This window comes from Haliaeetus albicilla, chromosome 1 (genome assembly GCF_947461875.1).
Source record: "Haliaeetus albicilla chromosome 1, bHalAlb1.1, whole genome shotgun sequence".
NCBI lineage: Eukaryota > Metazoa > Chordata > Aves > Accipitriformes > Accipitridae > Haliaeetus > Haliaeetus albicilla.
The window spans coordinates 74,550,595-74,574,392 of record NC_091483.1 but is presented as its reverse complement, the minus strand read 5'-3'; the positions used below and the strand labels follow the sequence as shown (position 1 = coordinate 74,574,392).

The following is a 23,798-nucleotide window of genomic DNA, read 5'->3' as shown; positions in this document are numbered from 1 at the left end:
AATTTTTTTTCAAGAAATATGTTGTCAGCTCTTCAGATGTAGGAAGACAAAGTACGCTATGATACTTTTGTTGAGCCAGTAAAGGACTGTGCTGAACAGTGTCCACCATAAATATGTCATAACTCATAGGGCTAAACACTGTAATAGAAGAGCATTATTATAATGGGAAATTGATTAATAAACCCCTGCCATAATATGGCATGCTCTTTCTTGATTGTGCTTTATTTTATAAGGGCACTCAAAATAATTCTGTAGGGGAAGAAAAATAGGAGCTAAGAAAAAGTAAGCTGATTGAAATACATTGCCTGACAGGAGGTGAAAAAAACCCAAAAGTCACTGTGGTGCAACCATGTGCTAATGAATGATCCAAATGCTGCTGCTTCATCCTGTGGGCTAAGCAGATCCAGCAGGTTCCTATTACCCGTTTTGGGGATGACAGAAGGTGGTAAGACCATGCCGCAGTCACCCTCTAGTCCTGCCTTTTCTGTATTCCTGATTTGCTTCCCCATGCCTTCTCTAACACTGAAATCTGGGGAAATTACATATTCCAGCCTTCTAGAACACAAAGGTGAAGAATCTTATTTGCAAACATAGTGATTATTTCAGCTTTTAAAAATTTTTCTATTAAGGAAACACATTATGTGACCTTCATTCTTGACCAATATAGATCCTGAACTTCAGATTCATCAAGATTTTTTGGAGTAAATGTATGTAAAGCATCAAAAAACAGACACTGGGTTTCCTGGTACAGGAAAATGGTAATGATTCAAGCTTAACATTTCTGCGTTTTTAAGGATGGGAGGCTGGGCTGGAGTGGCCATACAGGACAGGAAGATGAAAAATAGCTAGAGGTAGTTAGATCCTCTGTGATTCTTTTGGACACACTAAACAGACATCTTTGGGCAGCAATATTTGAACAGTCAGTGTGCTTGAATGCATTTTTAATTTTGAGTGATTCTACTACTTCTGAAGTTGACTGTTAGAGAGACAGGAGGCATTTCTGAATATAGTGAAATCTGTAGAGCAAGTGAGCATTTTTAAGCATCCCTTTCAGCTTTTATGTATTGCAGATAGTGCCATTTGTATAGCAGAAAATGTATGAAATCACTTTGAAAATTGAAGAGTTAACGAACTGAGGGAAGTTTTACAGGGCAATTATACAGCACCAGGAACTCTTTTATTACATTTACATGAAAAAACCTCCTGGTGTACTTGCAGTATTTCTCCTGTCAAACAGTACCTCTAGCCTTTGGATGCTCTTTTAAGCAAGGTATCTGTTTTCAAAGGAGGAGATGGAAATGTTGCTTGGCTGAGTGGATCAAAGTACTTCATAATAAAGGTAGTTTTAATTCAACAAGAAGCAAGAATTTATCATAGAGCATAGTGTTTTCTTCTGTCCTGACTCCTTGTCAGCAAATTTAATAGCCCAGACCTGTGGAATTTGTGACCTGCCCCGTGAAGGCAAAGTAGAGGCCAGTCAGTAAGAAGTGATCACTTGGTAAAACCAGTGTAGTGTTGCATGTGTCTACTCACTGGCCATGTAATGATAGGTGACAGGATTTGAAAATGTAAACTGTCTGGGCTCAGTTTATAGCATGTATTCCAGCTTCCCTCTTGTTTGTTAATTTTTTTTCATGGCTCTTTCTAGTAGCACATGTGCTGTAAACTGTGCTTATTTTTGAAGAGTGGGCATAAAAAAATGACTATAAAGTTAGAAAAAAATGTTTCAAATAGTTGTCTTCATTGAGCTACAACACACATTTGAGTCTAATCATATGTAGGAATGCAAAATATTCTGCAGCTTATTTTCATTTTATCACATTTTGAATATCTTCTTCCTCTTACACACTGAGGAAAGTAGAACAGAAATAACTCTCTTGAGCTACTCAGTTTTAACAAAGACTTGAGTGAGTCAGCCACACAGAACTGGATGGCAGGGGAAACTGAAAAAAATTATTCTTAACTTGGATTTGTAAGTCGAAAAGAATGATGGTAAGGAGTGTCTGTCTCCTGCTGGATGCTTTGTATGTTCAGAAATTTATCTTGCTAACTTGCTTTTTCCATTCCTGCAAGTGTTATCCTAGGATTCATAAATGAGAAACAAACTAGTTTATATGGTAGCTGTAAAGAAGAAGGAAGAAAATATCTAGGTCAATCTCTCTTGACATGTGTTTATACAACACAGTTCAAAGCTCCAAAAAAATTCCATGAGAGATTTGACTATGTAAATATTTGTTAGTTGCCAGATTTGAAAATGAGGAAAATGCAACAGATCAAATTCTGAAGCATTAACAGTGTTCTTTTAAACGAGCTCCAAATGGGAAAACTTCAACTTGACCATAAATGGATTGGAATATCTTGTTGTTTTAAATCTCCTTTCCTGTCCTGTCTGCTTTTCACAAATCTTAAGTGTTGCTTAAAAATCCATGTTTCCTCTGGAATGATTTCTGCTGAATTACATTAAGTTTTTGAGGGAGAGAAAAAAAAACAACCCACACTAGTTTGTGATGAAGCTGCAATTAGCATGAAGCTGTAGTCTTTCTTCAAAGTAAGGTAAGGCTTTCAGCTGCATAAAGCATGTTCTGATATTCTTAATAATGCAGAGACAGGATGCTCTGAGGTGAGAAACATGAAAATCAGTTACAGTGAAAATATAAGTAAATCAGCTAGGCCAGGGCTGTCCTATTTTTGCATTTATTTTTATCAGCAGTCTTGTAAAAAACAAAATTTCAAATAACGTTTAGTGGTTAAGTCCTCACCAGAGTATATAAAGGTTCTAAAATCTGATCTCATTTGTTAAAATACAAAATCAGTTTCTCAGTATGGTATGCTTGAAAATTGTTTTTGTAGCCTTGGATTACCCTATACATGCTTTTGTGTACACAAAAACTACAAAACTAAAGGTTTTAGTTAGTTTGCACTTCTGAAATAGGTGTTTATTATTTTTTTTAATCCATTGTCCTCATTAAATCACATAATCTGTGGGCTTTATTTAGATTTATTTTATAAAAGTGTAGCAATAATTTTATAAGCTTGGAAATTATTAGATTTAGAAAAAAATTGTATGAGTGTATACTTTATGCAGGGGAAAAAATTAAGAAATTGCCATTTTCTTTAGGTTCCTAGATCATGCAGTTTTCTTTGGTATTTGAGACTGCTATTTATCTCATAGAATTTCTTCATGTTGCATAAAAATTACGGTAAGTTTTGGACGCTATTTTAAAAACAATTTGCAGACAAGTGTCTCACCTGCTCAGAGCCTATTCATCAGCTTAGAAGAGTGTTAATTTTATCTGATCCCGAACACACAGCAGCACATGGCACAGCTGCCCTGTCAGCAGTGACAGGGTTACTCATAAGCACAGCCTCCTACCTTATTTCTGTTAAATACCATTTACTTGCACAAGTTCCCTCAAAATTATTCATGTGAGGAAGTAAATGCCACTCATCTTAAGATGCCCACAGTGACAACAGTAGAGGCAAGACATTCACAGCTGGATAGGAATAATGCTAACCGAACAAGTGGGTATAATGCTGATTAGTTTGCTGGTTAAATAAAGAAGGGATGTGTGTATGTAGACGAACCACACTAGATGTGTACCACTCTGTAGGTTTCCGAGTTGCTAGCTCTTGTTTCCTCAAACTTCCGTATCTAATACTGTACCCTGGACAGCTTCCTGCTGATCTGAATTGGGCTGGAGAAAGGAGACTGACTGTGCCATCTGACATGCCCTCGGTAAAGCTTTCCGGGCTGTAACACTCAGAATGGTATTTCACAAGAACTGGCTATGACCTGGATTCAAACCCCATGGAAGCTAGATCCTTCGCCTACCCTTCACGCTCGCCATTATGCATGTCTAAAACTGGGTGGTGGACTACTGAAGTGCGGGATTGTCCTGGTTTCAGCTGCGATAGAGTTAATTGTCTCCCTAGTAGCTGGTACGGTTTTGAGTTCAGTATGTGAAGAAAGTTGATAACACTGATGTTTTCAGTTGTTGCTCAGTAGTGTTTAGTCTAAAGTCAAGGAGTTTTCAGCTTCTCATGCCCAGCCAGCAAGAAGGCTGGAGGGGCACAAGAAGTTGACACAGGACACAGCCAGGGCAGCTGACCCAAACTGGCCAAAGGGGTATTCCATACTATGGGACGTCACGTCTAGTACAGGAACTGGGTGGAGTGGGGGCAGGGATTCGCCGCTCGGGGACTGGCTGGGTGTCGGTCAGTGGGTGGTGAGCAATTGCCCTGCGCATCATTTGTACATTCCAATCCTTTTATTACTACTGTTGGCATTTTATTAGTGTTATCATTATCATTATTAGTTTCTTCTTTTCTGTTCTATTAAACCGTTCTTATCTCAACCCACGAGTCTTACTTCTTTTCCTGATTTTCTCCCCCATCCCACTGGGTGGGGGGGGAGTGAGTGAGCAGCTGCGTGGTGCTTAGTTGCTGGCTGGGGTTAAACCATGACAGTGATACAGTTCTTCCCATTGACTTCAATAGGTTTTGGATCCAGTTGGATGAGATTTTAATGAACACTTTAAACTTTGTTGTTGCCAAAGCTACATTATGGATTGCAAAGGCAACCCCCCACTCAGTTTTCATTGCCATTTTACTGCTTAGTTCAAGACTGTCTCTGTGAGTGAGGTAGTACTCACCACAACCAGGGAGGCCAGTATCCTGAAGTTTTATAGAAGGCATCCTTTCTTTCTAAAGAAAAAAACCAACAAAATTAGATTACAGTGCCACAACCTCAGGATAAAGAATTTACTGAAACAAAAAGGAATGTTGCTTAAATGAAGAACAATGACTTGTAATTCTTACTGAAATTTTTCTTGATGTTTCAGAATCATCTACTAAAAATGCTGATGCACAGCAGATATCTAATAATAGCAACAGGTATTTAGATTTAATGTGAATATCTCTCTTTGAAAACAGGTGGTGCTTCTGTCATGGCAGCTTCTGGGTCTTTGAAAGTACATAGAGGGCACAGCCTCCAAGCTGGTAAGTGTAAGTGGTTACGAGGTATGTGTATGCATGTATATTTAAATTAATTTAAACAAATTATTTTAAACTTCAGAAAAAGTTAAAGGTAATATATGACTCAATACCCTATTGTAAGACTTACGTATTTCTTTGGGGTTTTTTTGCTTTGCAGGGTTTTTGTTAGAAAGCCATTGACAGATGGGATAAGTTTAGAAGAGGCAGTGACAGATGAGATAAGTGTCAGAGCATAGGCAGCAATCTTATTCACAGCAGTAAAATGCTGCCAGCACTTTAACAAAGGGCACCCATCAAAAAAACCCCACCTCGGGCCCTGAGAAATCCTGTACCTTAGCAATGACATGGTGGGGAAAAAACCCACCACATTTAAAGATACTTCTTCATGATAATGGAGAAAGGAACAACACCAGCAGATAAAATTATGAGTGTTTGTCATTCAAAATTAATCCCAATATGTTCATTCTATGGGCATAGCTTTTTAGCTTGCCTTGTTTGAACTGGGGTGGAGTCTGAGATCACAGGACAACCTGGGCATCTTTTTTCAGCTTAGTGGTCTGAAAGCATTGGTGGTGTTGTGCAACCTGGCTTCTTGCAAAGATGATGATTTGCACTTGGAAAGCAAAGTTATATTTGGAAGGGCTAGTTTAAGCATTTTTTACAGAGCTTTGTCAGAAATCAAGAAGTTATCCATCATGCTGGAGGTGGAATTTTAACAAGAGTCTTCCAGATGCTCCCAAGATCACCCACGCACTTCTCCCTGATTCATGTTTTCAAGACAGCTTTGCTCCCTCATCGATGTATAGCAAAACATGCTGTTGACTTCAGTGGCCTTCAGTGTGAATACCTGCAAAAATGTCTAACGTTTATTTCCTTGCTGTTGCACTCATTAGAAAATGCTGGCATCACCACCACAGGAAAGTCAACACTAGCCACTGTTTACACTTTCTGAGATTTTTTTCAGTATGATTATTCAGATTAGAAGGTTACAAGTAAAAATAAAAAAATCGTATGCTTTGTTTTCATTGTGCAAGTTTCTAAATCCAAAGCTCTTGATGGTGTTCCTGTATTCTAGGTCCTAAAGGTGGTTATGAGATGCTGACACTTCCTGCAGAACCTGGAACTCCTACTAGCCCTGAGGAACCTGGTGAGTACAGGTCTTTGCAGCCAGCTGCATCAGAGGACACTAAGATCTCCTGTTCCTTTTTCCTTTTCATTTTTTGTTGTGGTGGCTTCTAAATGTTTATTTTTGAGATGTTGCCCTTTGAACATGTCAGCTTTACATGTATGCTCACACATGTGCGCACGCACACACTTATCTCAGGGCTGTGTTTATGGTGTTGGTTTTCTTTCTGCGTTATTTATCACATATTTCTGAGAACGGTGCCTACATAGGGTAGAAAATATGAATGACTAACACTTGCTGAAAGAAAGGCTAAAACAGCAGTTTCAAATATAATTTTCTTCTTCTCTCCACATTTATACTATCTTTTTCTGTCTTTTCCCCATCATTTCAGTGCCATTGCATTTTCCCTTTTACTCTTCTCCTGTTACTTGCTTACCTATCTTTTTTTTCTTCTTACATTTTTCTCCTTTCTCTTCAAGCAATCATGATATTCTACCAATTCTTTTAGAATGTTGTAACCAAACATTTTGGTCTGTTGTTCTCTCAAATTCTCCTTCCATAATGATCTCAAATACTGGTCCTCTGACCCCTCTTGTAATCATTTTCTACCTTTGTCCACCCAGAATGGACTGCTGAAACCACTGTCTTTGTCCACAGCTCTCTGTGTGTGCCTTGTTTTCTTAGTAAGAGCTTTTGGCTGTCTTGTGCTTTTCAAATAAACCCTTCTCTTCAAACATATATAAGTCAGTTTGTAATGTCTAATGAGGTGTTTTGTTGTTTTTTTATTTGAAGGAAAAATGAAAAGCCAAGTATTTCCATGTTTACAAAGAAAAGCACAGTTTCTATTAAGACAGCACTGACTAAACAACAGAAGACTTTTCCTTTCCTTCCATTCCAGTTTGCCCACTTTGTTCTTGGTTTGTTTTTTTCCTTTGAAAAGAATATTTGACTGTTGCCAGGGGTTTCATTGTTCTGTGTGTTTCTTTTGTTTTTCTTGCACAAAGCCCTACCAATTAATACATTATTCTCCGTGTGTTTTTTTTAGTTCTCAGGAAAATTACTTGGCTTGTCTGCATCAGGTATGACATTCAGCTTCCTGAAACCTTTCAACCATTTAGCTCTGTAAAGAAGTTTGCTGGTTTTCATACTAGCCAGCTTTGAGGACACTTCACTTAAACTCCTGCTATGTCACTTTAACAGCATATAGAAAGACTTCAAAAATTATCTTTTCCTTCATGACTGTTCATGGCTGTATCAGTCCTTAATATTGGCATTTGCTTACAACTTTAACTATTTGGGATGCAGATTTTCAATGCTATGGTTCTGCTGAATCCCTTTTGGCACAGTCAGGCCAAGTTCCTTTGAAATACTTTAGACAGAATAATTGAGAATAATTTCTGAGAATGATGTTTGATGAAGATACAGGAATTTCTTTGATTACTTTTTTTTTTTCCTTTTCATTTGTTCCTAACAACTGGCTTTGGGACAACAACTTGAAGTCTGACTGTCAGAAAAATGTTTGGTTATTTTGTGGATGTTCCTATGTTTTCTTTATGAAAATCTGTCAGAAAATTGGCCAAGTTTCCAGGCTTTTAAAATGTTGGACTGCATGGTAGACTCCTTTGATTTAAATAGCTTAAGCCTGGAGACATTCCATTATCCTGGAAGCTGCTGTAGCCTCTGACGATTCTCACTGTTGCCCAACTTTGTATGAGCTCTCTCTGCTACACTCCAAAAGAATAATACACTCCAAAAGAAGAAAAAGTTCCCCTAAATGGTTATTCACAGCTGCTGTTGGTTGGATAGAAGAAGTTCTTTCCTGTGCTCTAAAGAGCCTTGATCACCTACAGCCTCTCCATTCACATCTCAACAGTGTCTGAATGGGCAGAAAAGAAACGCAGTGATTTGGACAAATAAAGTTTTGATACCAGTTTTATGTGGGGACAAGGAAGGGCTTAATGGGAGAACTTCAGGGAAAGGGAAAACCTGAAAGTGATACCATTTTTCCTCTGCACTCCTCTGTCCCAGATTGACTTAACAGCAGAAGGTGTTTAAGGGTAAGAACTTCAACTGGACTGGACAGGCAGGTGATTACTATCCTGCTGCGTAGGATAGTAATGAGAATGTGACTCAAAGCTTTGCCCAAGCACAGAGGGAATACAGAGTTGTATTTGGGTCTCCTGTAGCCCAGGTAATTCTGGGAAGTCCCTTGGTGTTCATGGATTGAAAAACTAGATGTAGGTGCCTGATATCAGGAAGGGATTGAAAGCTGGAATGCCTGGCTGGCCAGTGAATGGAACATTAACCTTCTACCTTCTCTCTTAGTTTAACTTCTGACAAGATTAGAATAATTGAAAGTAGGACTAGAAGAGGTCTTGAGAATTCATCCAGTAGACAAAAAAAGTTGTCTTTAAGTCAGAATCGCTTCACAGAGAATTGTTTCCTGGTAGGTATTAGTTTATCTCTTTTTTAGAAATTTCTAGATGCAGAAATTCTTCAGCCTCTGTGGGATTTCCTCTAGTGTTCTTGTGATATTTACTATTAGAAAGGTTTTCCCACTGTCTAATCTTCTACTTTTTTCCTGCAATTAAAGTATTTTATTACTTGGTCTGTCCCCACTTAGTATCGTTCCTATCTTTTTCAACTCAGTACAGGGAAGCTGTTGATGTTCTCTCCTCAAGCTTGCTTGAAACAGTTCTTCACTCCCTATTTTCTGGACATACTTTCTGAACTTCTAGTGATTTTGGTTGCTCTCTTGCAGATGATATAATAGTTCCCGTCTTCCTAGAACAGATTGCTTCATATAAGGCTTTACTAACCTGAGTTAGAGCTGAAAGCCTTGTGAGGTAGTGTTGCATACATTTCTTCTGTTTGAAAATTTCTGCATAGTGTTTGCTTTCTGTCACAACATTGTGAGATCACTGGCTGTGGTCTGTGGTCTTCTGACTTGATCAGCCTCTGAGGATCTTTTCTGCAGAAACCTTAGTCTTCTCATGTCCCGTCTATGACTGAGGAACGTGCTGTTTGGCAAGCTGAGTTGTTGCTGCTGGATGTTTGCTTTCAGAACATTTGATGGAACAGTACGTTTTTATTAAATGGGTCATTGGTCATTGCAAACTGTCTATAATAAAATATTACTTATTTTAGAAGGAGCAGTAGGTTATTCAGCTGATGTCTCTGCATCAGATCGACCCCACAGTGAGACAGCCACCTATGTTAATATTCCTGTCAGCCCTACTTCCAAAAAACAGCTTCATTACATGGAATTGGAACTTCAAGAACATAGCACAGGCATAAGAGGTAAGGAAGTCTTACAATACTATTTAAACAGCAAAGGATGCAGTAGTGCAGAATGTGTGGTGCATATAGAATCTTAATTTCTCACCTACCCAGAGGCTTTTGCTAACAGAGGTGTTGAACCCTGGTATGTTTGTGAGGCAGTTCTTGTAATTGCCAACTCTTTTGGAAAAGATTTTGAAGTAATGAGGTTCTATAAGATGTTGCATCCTTCTGACAGGTGCTTTGTATATGCACTCTTTCTAAAGTGAACATTTTTGTGTCTGTGGAGTTTGACAGACAGTAATTTGCTTCGTGTTCTCAAGATTTTCATTGCACATATTAGGACTACACTTACTTAATTTTTCTTGCTTGGCTTCAGAAACAAGGCTGTGGGTGTAGGTGTACAGGGCTTGCTCCTGAAGATACTGACTTTGGAGCCATGCAATAAATGCTTAAGAATAGAACATAGTGTTCTTCTATCTGCTGCCCATGAGGATGTGTAGAAGTGCTACAGAGAGAAAGTCAGCCCAAGTGTTTGATTTTTTTAAAAATTTTTTTTTTTGATTCTTTTGTCTGAGTCTGGGTATTTTACTTCTAATGCTTAACTTGGACAATTAGCACATAAATATGAAATATAGCTACCATGTATTGTCATTTAGAGATGCATTCCTCCTTACAGAAAGCCCCTAATCAGGATCTGGCTCACTTTGGTATTGATGGGTTTTCCATATAGTTTTCAACTACTGAGATTTTAATTTTTATACTTTTAATTTCAGCTATTTTATTAACTTTGAAATGCTAGCACTTTCCCCATTGTTTTTTTGCGGATGTTTATATGGCTCTAGTTAAGTAATTCAAAGCTTCTCCCAGACTTTAATGTAGTTCTCTGTACAACATCCTATTGAGATGGAAAACCGATGTGTTATCTTAATTTTAAAGACAGTGAACCAAGGCATTAAGAATGAAGAGCCGAATTCCATAAACTGACATAAACTTTCCTAAATGTCAGCTACCCTCCCAAGCTCAACTTGTACAACATTGAAGGCGCCTTTGATGACCATAAATATTTTATTTTTTCATACTAAAGTTTTCCCAGCATCTGGAGTTGTATGTCTGCACCTATACAGAACTATTTTACTCCTGAACAGACTGAGCAGCTTTTATCTCCCTTATTGCCAATTATTGGACTAAATTGTCATTCTCTCTGAGGCAGAGGGTGGTGGATCTGGTAAACATTCACAGAGTGCCTAATCCAGAGAAAGAAGAAACCCTGCCAACTGCCCTACCAAAGGTGTTTTATTTTCAAATACTAGATGTTGTTCATTTACTGACTAGTAGCCTGCTGATGAGGCCTCACAGAAGTGGGAGAACTGAGTTCAATTTTGTCTTCGATTGGGAGGAGTAGGGGTGGAGATTCAAACCTGGGGCAGAAATACAAGTGGTTCATTTGCTTATTTGAAGAAAACCAGGTAGCTAAAATATGTAGATAACAAAGCTTTTGAGTTTTTTGTTGTTTTTTTTTTTAGTTGTGGTTATCATCTTACTCCCTTTATAGAGCTTGCTTTAAGACCAGACCAAGATCATCTAGGAACTCTGCGGAAGTGCCTCAGTAGCTTAACCCTGGGTCAGTTTTACCCAGGAATATATGAGGGGTGTAGTCTCTTACAGGATTTCATTTGGTATTTCAGGTAGTGGATCATCCCGATATGCACAGATTGACATTGCAGCCACCGAGACAGCCCACAAAGTGGGAACGCAGCATGCTCAGTGCCGGGAGGAACGCTTGCAGGAGCTAGAGCAGAAGAAGAAAGGGGCTCAACAGTGACCTGTCTAGGAAAGAACTTTTTGCTCACCATAAATTGGTACTAAATTATCTTCCAAAAGATTCACGTTTATTGTAAAAAATACTCATACAAAATGCTGCCATTGCTTATTGCATTTATACCAGATTCATTCCAACGTCTTGATTCCGAATTGGAAAGCTGGTAGCATGAGGGGTGTGTGTGGTCTTTCTTTTTATTTTAATTTAGTTGTAAAGTTCAGATTTCTTTTTCATATGCAATGACAGATGTAAGTAACCTTTTTCTATAATTCTAAAATCCTGGAAAACCTGGAATCAATTCCAGTGTTTATTAAATGGTGGCATTTTCTTTAAAAATAAAGAACTTGAATGTGTGCAGATAAGGGAATGTGAGTGTGTGAGTGGTAAGTGTACACATATGTTTGCATGTGTGCATATGTATGTGTGTAAACACACATTACTGATAAAATATATGTATATATCTGAGTGTATAAAATATGTAAAACCTCTATTAATATATTAATGGACTCTTACAAAAGCAAGAAAATTCAGTGCCTGATTTTTTGCAGGCACAGTTTTGTTCACTTTATATGCTTATTTATGGACATGCTTAACTTTACCTATGGGTAGTTCAGTTTTATACCTCACCAAGAGTTCTGCAGCTTTGGCTAAAGCTGCTCAGATTTTAAAAGCTGCAGTGTCAGGGATGCATATGTTTATGCATACAGACAAGAGCACACACAAACAAATTATTTAGTTTAATTATGTCTGTAAACCAAAGTAATGTGAAGGGACATTTTGAGTGCTTCTGTTCTTAAAAACCTTGTGTCAAACCGTAGACTTTGATTTCATAGTTGCTGAGTACCTGTAATTCTTAGCAATTTTGCTGGAGTTGAACGTATGTATTGCTTAGAAAATCAGGTCTCAGGTTGCTCATACAGAATATCTTAAAATCAAGGTACTCAAAAGAAACATTCACTTTTGAAAATGGAGTCCTTTATTTGTATCTCCAAAACTACCCCTAATGTAAACCAGCGTCAAAAGCAGATCATCCACCTTGAATCTAAAGCTTTCACTGACTAATTCTCTGCTGTCCCTAAATAGCAAAAAAACAGTTCTGTGTAAGAGGATGATGTCTTCAGAGATGCTACAGAATTGAGGCACAACAGGATGTTATGTTTTAATATAGGCTTATGCACAAGTCTGTGACATCTTGCTTTTGTACAGTGAGATTGTATGATTCAAAATTTGACTTAGTTTCTTGTGTTGCATTGTCTACGTAATTCTTCTGTTCTATGTCTTTGTCGTGATACAAAATGTTATTTAAATAAAATGTTATGGCAGTGACACTAGACTAACAAGGCAATGTACTTATGAAGAAAACAAAATTTTGGCCTGAGATAACATATCAGCTTTGGCTTCCAGAAGTTATCTGGAATGATATCTTGGGTATTATGATTTTTTGATTGTGTCCTCTTAAGATACAATATCACAGCCCAATTTTGTTTTTCAGATATGCATTATAATTTATATTGGTGAGTGGAAGTTTTGTGCCACTGAGGGTTTCACTAAGTGACATAGAATGAGAGGTGGGTGTTTGTTTTTTGAGGCAGAATTTAACCTATAAATTTGTTTGAGTGTAGCCTTAATAGTAATGTAGAATATCAGAAATCTCTCAAATAAATCAAAATGTGTTTGACAGTTGACAATTGCCATTGTCACCTGTCCTGTGCTAAGATGTACTTTTCTGTTTACCAGCCTAGCATACTTCTGAAGGGAAAGGAAATATTTCTTATGAGATTCCCAGTTTAAAAGATTTTTCTTATTTGACAAATGGGAGTGGTGATCTGCTTTGTGAACACATATTCAGTACAACTGGAATGGCCTGGACTTAGAGCTCCTTGGGACCAGGTTTATCTAACTGAATGGCTATTCAATTAAGGATCCTCTACTGGAGGACTTGCAGGGTTAAATCTCTTGCTATGTGTCTATTTATATTTAGTATTTAAAGTGAGCGTAACTTGCCTGATGCAGTGAAAGGCAGTGTTTTCCATCATGTTATATAATGAAGCTGCCATATTTCTACTGTAAAAATATATTTACCAGGAAAATATATCACCCAGGTTCTCTACAAAAGCTGCCTTTTGGTATGTTGCTCAAAATTGCTTGCATTGAATCCTGGACTTGCAGCACGGGTAAAGATTTGACACAATAGTAAAGGTCATCATATTGCTGCTGACCTTACAGGAGGAGTCACAATTTTAAAAATATGTTTTTCAAGTTGAACAGGGCTGTGAATCCATGCATGCATATGGTTCTCTGTGCACACGTATTTGTGTATGTCATAGTAACTTCAGCTAGGATTAGTTAGATGGCTGGATATAAATTTGTACTTAAGCCTTTGTTAATGTCAACATAATTATCCTATAAGGCTTTCCACAAATGAAATATTTTACTTTTTAGGCTTCTGTTTCTCTTTTTTTACTTCACTTGAATAGGACAAAGAGAACAGATGACTTTAGCTTATTTTTTAAATTCTCTTCATATTGCCATGCACTAAATTATGTTATCATGGTGAAGTAGGAGGCCAAACCTTACTGTTGCATCTGGTAAAAACTGGTTGGTTGTTGTTTTTGTAGTACCTTGCAAGCCTTCCTGTCAAGTTATAGGCTTGACATTTCTGTTGAAGAAACTAAAGTTTTCTCATTTGAACAACAGGAGCTCACAGAAATGAAAAACTTTTTCCTAAATAGATAAAATAACATGCCTTCAACTTCCATTAGTGAACTGGGGAAAATGGAAGTCAAACCATAACCCTATGAGCAGGCTCGTGCTCACAATGTAGCTTCCATGAGTTAACTCTAGTACTGCTGTTAATGTACAAATAGTTAGGGGTTTATTCAGATGCCCTGCATAAACTTGTGCGCAAGTGATATAAAATACAGTTTGTGATTGATATAGGATGATTCCAGATTCAGAGCTCTTTACAAAAAAACCAAAAGAGATAAATGTGACTCGTAACTTCTGCTGGTAAAAACGAAGACTTTGCTCGCTTTTAATATAGGATTCTACCAGAGTCAGGTCTCCTCCTGCCCTTACCAGGAGTAAGAGGAATCATTTACCAGAAGAACAAAACAATGTGATGTGGCTGATACTTCTGTAAGATGTTCTTGAAGTACTTCAACATGGCAGAAGTGCCAGTTTGGGGCAGGGCTCTCAGTGATAAGAAAACACACTGTCAGCAAGTGCAGTGTTTGGTCATAACTGTTGGTGTGTTGCGTACGTACCTCTTTCTTTCTGGTAGCCCTACTCAGTAGGTTACTGCCAAATGTAACTACTACTTCAGCGGGTTTTATGGCGTTGTTCATAAGCTGTTATGGAACATTTTTATATGCAAGTATTTGGGTGATGGAATTTCTCCAAGTTAACGTGTTGCAGGATGGATGGATGGAGTTTGGAGGCATTTAATTGCCCAACAATGCAAATAGTTGTCTGGGTTTTAATAGCACTCCGGCACCTAATTGTGGAAAATGCCAGTAGGTGTCTTTAGGCATCTAAATGTGTGCGAAAATCTGCCCCAGGAGTTGTTTTTAGCAAATAGCTTGGAAAAATTTCTCATTTTCCTCTCTGCTGTAAACAAAAGAGTTTTAATTAGTGTAGCTTGGAAAACTATACTCGACTTTGAATTATGAGTGATTACATTTATTTATGAGATTCTGAAACATGCACCCTTTGATAAGTACCTTTTCTAGTTTTTCTGGGATAACACACATGCTGTTGCTAAAATGACCACAGGAAGAAGACACAGAATTTTATGGGTTACTAGCCGCCCATTTCTGTTAAAATTGTGCGTTTTTTTCAGATGACAGTGCTGCTATATTTTGATGTCACCTTTTATCTGGCAAGATCCTCAGCTCTCATTTGGCCAGTCACACAAACATTATTTTGCAATCTAGGTTGAATGGAAATGTTAATTTAACATCATACAGCAGTAAGAACAAACAAAGCAGAGTAAGGATGGAAGAATTAGAAGTTAGCAAAGGGAAATTCCTAAGGAGTAGCTCTGCAAACATGTCTTTTCAGTGTAGGTGAGTGGAATTAAGGAAAAGTGCCATTTTTTAAAAATTTGGATGGGTTCTGATGAGTTCAGTTTTATGCTTTCCTTGACCAGCTGTATCACCTGAATGTTCACGAGTCCCTGGGGCCTGATGGGATTCATCCCAGCGTACTGAAGGAGCTAGCGGATGTTACGGCAGGGTCCCCTCTTGATCATCTGCCAAAGGTCTTGGGAGTCTGGGGAGGTCCCCGCTGACTGGAAGCTAGCCAGTGTTATTATTCCAAACTCAAAAAGGGCATGAGGGAAGCCCCAGGGAACTACAGACCTGTTAGTCTAACCTCAGTTCCTGGAAAAATGATGGAGAAGATGATACTTGAGTAGGATTGAAAGGCATTTAAAGAACAATGCAATCATCAGGCACAGTCAACACGGGTTCACAAAGGGAAAGTCCTATTTAACCAATTCGATATTCTTCTATGATAAGGTCACCCACCTCGTGGATGAAGGGAAGGGAAGGCAGTGGCTGTAGTTTCCTGGATTTTAGTAAGGCTTTTGATACCGTCCCTCACACCATCCTTCTGGACAAGTTGTCCAGCTGTGGGATGAGCAGGTTCGTGGTGCGCTGGGTGAAGAACTGGCTGAAGGGCAGGACACAAAGGGTTGTAGTGAGTGGGGCTACATCTGGCTGGCGACCGGTCACCAGCGATGTTCCTCGGGGCTCAGTCCTAGGGCCGGTTCTGGTAAATGTATTTATCAATGATCTGGGTGCGGGAGTTGAACGCACCATTAGCAAGTTTGCTGATGACACCAAACTGGGAGGTGCTGTTGACCCTCTTGAGGGACAAGAGGCCTTGCAGAGGGATCTACTTAGATTGGAGCACTGGGCTGTGATTAAAGGGATGAAATTTAACAAGTCCAGCAGGAATGCTGGATTGTGCACCTAGGATGGAGTAACGCCAAGGGGCACAAGTATAAATGGGGAGAGGAGTGGCTGGAGAGCAGCCCTGCAGAAAGGGATCTGGGGGTGCTGGCCGACAGCAGCGTGCCCCAGCAGCCGAGAGGGCAAACCCCATCCTGGGGTGCATCAAACACCGTATATATAACCAGCCGCCCAAAAGAGGCGATTGTCCCGCTGTACTCAGCGTCGGTGCGGCCTCACCTCGAGTACCGCCTGCTGTTGTGGGCTCCACAATTTAAGAAGGATGTGAAGGTCCTTGAATGCGTCCCGAAAAGAACAACAAAGCTGGTGAAAGGGCTGGAAGGAATGTGCAGTGAGGAGCGGCCGAGGACACCGAGTTTGTCTAGTTTGGAGAAAAGGAGGCCGAGGGGCGACCTCCTTGCTCTCTGCAGCTTCCTGAGGAGGGGACGTGGAGAAAGAGGTGCTGAGCTCTTCTCCCTGGGATCCAGGGACAGGACGCCTGGGAACGGCTCAAAACTGCACAAGGGCAGGTCGAGACTGGACATCAGGCAGCATTTCTTCACCGAGAGGGTGGTCAAACCCTGGAACAGGCTTCCTGGAGAGGTGGCCGATGCCCCAAGCCGGTCAGTGTTTAAGAGGCATCTGGACAACGCCCTTCACAACATGCTTTAACTTTTGGTCAGCCCTGAAGTGGTCAGGCAGTTGGACTGTATGATCATTGTAGGTCCCTTCCAACTGAAATAGTCTAGTCTGTTCTGTTCTAAAGATAACAGGTTTCAGGGTAGCCTCACACTGAGGCTTAGAACAGTGATGACCAGTTGGTTACAGACTAAAAACGACTCTCCTAAGGACTTTTCTTTGAAAGGCTGTAACGTAAGTGACAGGAAAATACATGTAATTCACGTCCTGGATTCTCACACAATAAACAGCTTTAGAAGACAGTGTGCAGGTTTAGGAAAGTGTAACTGCCAAGTAAACTTTGAGTTTAGTAAAAACTTTAGGGTGAGTGAAAGTTAACTTTAAAACCTACTTGCTTTCAAACATTTGTCTGCATCAGAGCATCTAGAAATAATTCAGATTTATTATCCCACTGTGTACACAGAGGCGTATGTAACATCACCGTTTTACCGAAATAATAAGTGTCAACTTATTTGAGGAATGCACAGTGGGGGGGGTGGGATCAGAAAGCCGATTTAGCATGACAGTAATTTGTCTCTACATTACATTATACTGTTGTGAAATCCCTAAAAAAAAAAAAAAAAAAAAAAGCCATAGCATCTGCTATTGTATAAGTTAAATTTTAGTCATCTGTGGGCTGAGCTGCCAATTTATGGATAGTTCATATACAGAAAATAGAGCAGATTGCATGCTCGGAAAGGAATCTGGCCTTTGGATACCGAAGTTTTATTATGTAATGAACTGCTCAATTAATCACACTACAGTTGGAAGCCGTACCCTGTGGCCTGCCTTTGGCTGCTGTAACACTTTGTCCTTTTACTACCAATGGTCAGCAGTACTGGACACAGATTGAGAAGCACAGGAAAAATTCATATTGGGAATTTGATGGAGAAGTAGGTAGGTGTCAGCAGAGAGCTGGAAAGCAACAGTTGTCCTTTGCCAGCTATTGTACTGACAGAAGAAGGGCAGCGACAGGGTGGCAGAAGCGTATGAGTCTGGAAAATGTAGTTTGGGCCAGTGCTGGAGACCTGCTGGCTGGATTGGTGCTTCTGGTACACAGTGTGGTTGTAGCAAGGAAGGGGAGTTTCCTGGAACAGGCCAAGGTTGCGGTTGTGTCCTTGGTCAAGCAGAAGATGAGCTGGCACTGTCTCTACTGGGAAGGAGTGGTAACTGTGGGATGGTTAAATGCCGGCGTCCACTCTAAAGAAGCAGACTGTCGTGCTCCATGCGTGACAGCGCGTGTCTCGTTGCCTTTGCATCAAGTCGTGCAAACGGTTCAAGCTTGTACTGTATATATGGTCTAGACCTTGGACAGAATTATTCTCCATGTCTGGTTTTTCTCCTCTCTGGAAAGTATATGAAAGCTTAGTATGTACGTTGGGTGAAGGGTGGTGGGAGCTGGGCCCTGCTATGAAACAGAGACCACCCTAACTTGACATGAAGGTGCACCTAATTCTGCATTTAGCTATACCGGTGTTATTTACAATAGCTGGGAGATTTGCTAGAGATGGATCAGGTCTGTTGAAAGCCCAGGAACAGGTCTTAGATGAATTTTTGCCATCTCTGTGCTTTTTATGGTGAATGCATGATACTAGTGACCACAAGTGACAGCTGTGAGAATGCGTGTCCTGCCGTGACTGGATTTGAAATCCTGGGTGGGCTGCTTTGGAGCTTTGCTGACACCAGATACTCTTTCCAGTGTATGCACCTCTGGCCAAGCCCTCCTTTACACTGACAACGTTTAACGTGTTTAGACCCTCTCACTGCTGTCCATCTGGTTGGGGAACTGTGACGGTGCGGGATGTTACAGCCTGCAGCTGGCCACACCTTTGGTTTGGACTGCGACAGTGCCCCTGTCTCTCTGTCTATCAGCATGCTGCTTGCCCTCAGCAGTGCAGGAAGAGCCAGAAGTAACTGGATAAAACAAAACCTGGTGGCCAAGGTTGTCAACGTGAAAACGCCAAACTACCTACCCCTGCTCTCGGTCTCCACTGTGTCACTGGAAAGCTGTAAGTGGTCAAAACTGAATAGGATGAGTTGCTCTGTTCCTTGGTTTGAAGGAGCTCAAGAGAATTCATGTTTATTCTCACTGTATGCTTGTGGCTAAATATGCTCTCTCCTCTTTCTTCTGTAATCCTAGATATGTACCGCAGCAGTACTTTGATTTGGACTTCTGAGTGTCTGATTGGGTTATGCTGGCTGATTTTTTCTTTCAAAACTTCTAGCATAGCTGTTTATACAGATGGCAATAAAATGAGAAGGAAAACAATTCCTAAGAACGTCCCTGGAAAACTGTGTTCTTACCCTGAATTAATAACTTATCATGAATGAAAACTATTTTGCAGGTCTGCAAAGCTCATTCCTCTGCAGGGGAATGAGGATCAGTATGCACAAAACCTGAAACAATCAATCAGTGGTAAGGGTTAGGCGACACCAGCAAACTGAGGCTAATGCAAACACTGTTCAAGACATATGTATCTTGTACAGATTGTGGTTATTAGCTGCTTGAAGAAAGGCTTTGGGAAGGGTAACTTGAGCACTTCAGGCTGCATTTACCTCTGTGGAAGGTGTTCACACTGTTGGAATGTGGGTTTTGTGTAAGAATTTGTGTCAGTTTGGTACAGATTAGGAAAAAGGTCTAACCTGAAAAATTCCTAACAAAAACTGGGAGAAACTTGGTGCATTTCCCACTGCCAGTGGTCTGCTGTTGAACTGAAATGAGCAGTAACCCCTGATTGCTGAGCTCTTGCCATGGAAGTCTCTTCTTTTGGAGATGTCACTTTTTGCACATAGTTCTTCTCACTCCGCTTTGTTTTCTTGAACTTGAAAACAGAACAAATACTAGATCATCTGCGGCCCCAGGAACTGGTGTGAATGAAGAATCTTTACACTGTGACTGGGCATATTTGGAATTGTAAACAAGAGTCCCAGAACTTGAATCTGAATTGAGGTTGGAGAATGTACTCTTTCCCCATTGAAGGACCATTTAGTTAATGGTTCTGGTTCAAATGTCGTCTTGAATTAGAAACTGAGATTTGAATTTTGAAGTTAGACTCCCGGATCTAATGCCAAGCACTGCAAATGATTGGGTTTCATATGCAGGTTTCCAGTTCTCAGTGTTTATCTTCTTAAAATAACGTAGCTCCCTTCCCTCTTTAAAGCAAGTTGCCTGGAAAATTATAACTGCAGAACATCAAATAGCATTTTATTTTAGTAGGAGGCTTATTTCAAAGTGATTCAGCACTCAGTTTGCCCTATAGAAATCACCAGGTTTAGTTACAGCAGACCAGTTATTGACAGGCAACTGAAAATGATTACTTTTATTAAAATGGACGTGTGCAGCTTTCTGATAAGTTAACACATCAGTGACAGAAGAAAATATCTACATGTTGTATTAACGTACCCATTGTTTTTATGTTCACATGTTAAGCACGAATATTTGTGTACTGTTTTCTTTTTGATTCAGGAGAGTGCTCTTTTGTTGAGTGGTAGGATAATATACATGAAGATTTGGATATGAAAGTGCATTAAGGGCTAGTGATAAAAGCATTTGGGTTACAATCGTTCTGTACCAAATATGGCTCAACTTGAAATATGTACTGTGGAAGAAAGTTTATAAATTTATTTTGGCTCAAGTGGACAGTTTTTATGAATGCTTCCATTTTATGACTGTGGATACAAGTAAAAGAAATCCATACAGTCTTTCTTTTCTGTAGATTGACAACCTGCTTCCCAAAAGGAATGGCCTGAAATACACGTTAACTGTGTGTTGTATTTGGAAATGTTGATTCTGGTATTTAGAAGCTGTTTGTTAGATAACATAGCATATATGGAAAATGCGGTCTTTGGTAGCTACCTGTTCTCTGTCACAAGGGTTGGTACTGAAAGCAATGGTCTATTCTATTTATTGACTTGTATTTCATGACTTTTTTATTTATTTCTTGTATTCTAATTAAATGCTATGGTAAGTGAAATTATATTTAAAAATTGTTTTAGAACTGCCTGTGTACTGGTAGATTTTTATATGTGAAATTGCACCTTTTTAAACAAACCAACCCCAACCCTAAATACCTCTCCAAAGCCGTGCCAAATGACGACAGGGAAGGTCTGTGGATGTTGAGTATGTTGTGAATTGTGTGTTACCTCTGTCTGGGTTAGTCCGGAGCTGAACGCTGTCCTGGGGCTTTTGACACGTGGTCCGGGGTTAGGGCCGGCAGAGGAGCTCTCAGCAGCCTGGCTCCCAGTGCAGTGCTCTGGTTTCTGGGCACTGTGGCATGCTGGATCCTGGCTGGGGACCTACATTCTTTCATGGAGTGTAACTGCTCCAATTCACCTAAACTCACGTATTGAGAAAATGGCAGAACTGAAAATAAGATGTTAGGGCCCCTGCCAGCTCCCTAGGCTGGGCCTAGGGCCAGCAGGGCGAGATGCCTGCTTAAGCAGAGCTGCAGAACCTGTGTGCTGGGGTCCAGGCGGAGTACACACAGGCTTGCTTCGTGTTCTTGAGCTGGGAGCTTGGGAGCTGCCTTCTGCTCCCCAGTCAGGGCTTGAAGACCGTCTAAATGCTCAGCCAAGATCGGCCGTCGAGGCAGCCGCATCCTGGAAGCTAAGCTGGTCTCTCTGTCTCTTGCTCCCCGTCACCTTTTGTGCAAAAGCCGCATCCCCCTGGTTAGAGGGAGCCCCACAGAGGGAACCTGGCACACAGCAAGCAGGAGAGCCCTTCCGAGGGTCCTGCTTCCTTCAGCTCCTGAGCACCGACATCCACACCTGCAGCAACTGGGTCGCTACTGGCAGGTGGGGCTGGAAAGTCAGACCGCACCTCAGCTTACAAAATTCAAATGATCTCTACTTGGTGAAGTTAGATACTCTGGCTATCGCCTGATTCATTAGGCATCAAAATCCCTTGGGAGGGTAGAGGGGAAATCATGACAGCAATGCATCTGCTATAGTGGCTGTTCCTTATTTGTCTGGGTAGAATGATGCGACCTGAGCTCCTCTACCAGCACGTAGGACATAGTGTTTATTTTAAGAAAGACTTAGTTATTTTTGTTCTATTTAATGCCTTGAGTATTTATTTCCCTCTCATTTCCACCCCCAACCTGTTCAATAAATAAAATCTGTCCTATGTGAAATCACTGACATGTTTATTTAAATTGAGGTTCTTTTTCAGGGCAGGATTTTACAGACCATATAAAGCATAAAATGTTCTGATCTTCCCCCGCCCCCCAGTAAATACAGTTCTTTCCTCCTTCTTCTGTTCCCACTTTTGTATTTCAAATTGTTTCTCAGCGTGGCTTAAAAAACTTGGTAATCTGAATAATTACAAAAGGATCAGATAAAATACCAGTTAAGGAAGGGGAGAAGGTTCAACCACTGTTCAAAAGATGTTAGTTCCTTCCTATTCAGATGTCTCTTCCACGCAGTCTCACCTATGAACTCCATTACTCACCTTTCACTAGGTACAGGAGTGCAGTCATATTTCATTTATATCCTTTCTCTTGGCTTTGAATTTTTGTAGCTATTTACAGAAACACAAGAATGGTGACTCAAGCTACTTACTTAATCTTTAATGTCTCAAAAACAACCCACTCTTGTTATTTTGGCCACATGAATTATCTTTGGAGGCTTAAAAACTGCAATAATTAACTGACTTGTACAAATACTGATGTGTGTAAGGTGAAGACTACAGAAACAGAAGTGAAATCAGACTTTGTGCACCGTCTTCTCTGTGCTGTTGCACAAACTCAGCTACACTTTCCGGTGGAAGTTGGATTCAAGGACAGCAACCACCGCTGTTTAGTATTTTTTCTTCTCTAGGTTTGCATGAACAATCTTTGGGCCTGATGACTCATTAACAGCTATGTTAAATAACTAACATGAGGTGACTGTGGTGACTTCCGTCTCCAACCTTTGCCACTGATGATCTGTGACTTGTTCCTAATGTGAAATTACCGTGACACATAAATATTTTGTCAGTCTCTTGTACGTTGAAGCGCTTGCCAAGCGCTCTCTCTGCTGGAGCCGACCTGGCCTTTGAGCCCGATTACGGTCATGGTGTGGTGGGTAAAGAAGTGGTATGGCCACCACCGCACAGTACAGCCATCCCCTGTTTACAGCCTGTGCCAAAGCAGCTCTGCACTTGGAAACAACCATTACTACTGCTGATCTGACCCTGGTGATGTGTTCCGTGAATCCAGCACCCTGTACTATTCCCTCTTGTGCGGAGCATACAGCTACTCTGCCCGTGTTTATTGTACGCTGATATACTCACGTTGCTTTCCCTTGTGCAACAGATTCCCCCCAGCAGCGGTATCTGAACGTGCTCAGTTAAAGCTTTTCTGTTCTCATGCTACCCAGCTAGGATTGCTGAGCAGGAACTGCTCAGCGCTTTGCTTCGTTCCTTTCTTCTGCTGATGTCTTTAGTGCATGTGTTCAAATTCTTCATCCTGCAGCCAGTGGTGTGGGCCTCTTCACATCCAAGCTCCAGCCACTGAACACCAAACTGACCTCTGGTACATGGATTTATTTCTTACTCTACCGAAGGGAAAAACTGAAAGACATAGCGAAGTCTGCACCTTCCACACATAGTGCAGAATACATTTCTATTCTGCATTCACCTCAAAAATTGAAAAAATATAACGATGAAGATAAACCTGTAAGACTATGCAGCTATTGCTGTGTTAAAAGAAGGCCGAACAGCCCTTAAAGTGATAGTCTGGGGAAGAAAAGGTGTGTAGCATCTAGGAAAAAAGCAAACCAGTTTTCTCATAAATGGGTTTTAACTGTCTTTGGGTTTACTTTTTTTAGCTTACTAAACAAAGGGGATGTACACTATAAACTAGATGAACTAAACCATCTCTAAGGTGACCACTAATATCAATGGTAGGCTGTGCTTCTTGTGATGGACTGATTCTCTGGAATATAAGTAAAAGTTAGCTTACAT

At 40.3% G+C, this 23,798-nt stretch overlaps 1 protein-coding gene across 3 annotated transcripts in view; it reads left to right on the top strand.

The window, feature by feature from the left end:
- Nucleotides 1-12,548, top strand: part of DOK7 (docking protein 7) — a 66,710-nt gene extending 54,162 nt beyond the window's left edge. For all 3 annotated transcript variants that reach the window (XM_069794683.1, XM_069794664.1, XM_069794675.1), the window contains 4 exons: nt 4,933-4,998; nt 6,071-6,142; nt 9,269-9,421; nt 11,089-12,548. In XM_069794683.1, the coding sequence (XP_069650784.1) occupies nt 4,933-4,998; nt 6,071-6,142; nt 9,269-9,421; nt 11,089-11,225 (428 nt within the window). In that variant the 3' untranslated portion in view covers nt 11,226-12,548. The remainder of the gene's footprint in view (nt 1-4,932; nt 4,999-6,070; nt 6,143-9,268; nt 9,422-11,088) is intronic.
- The last annotated feature ends 11,250 nt before the right edge of the window (nt 12,549-23,798 follow it).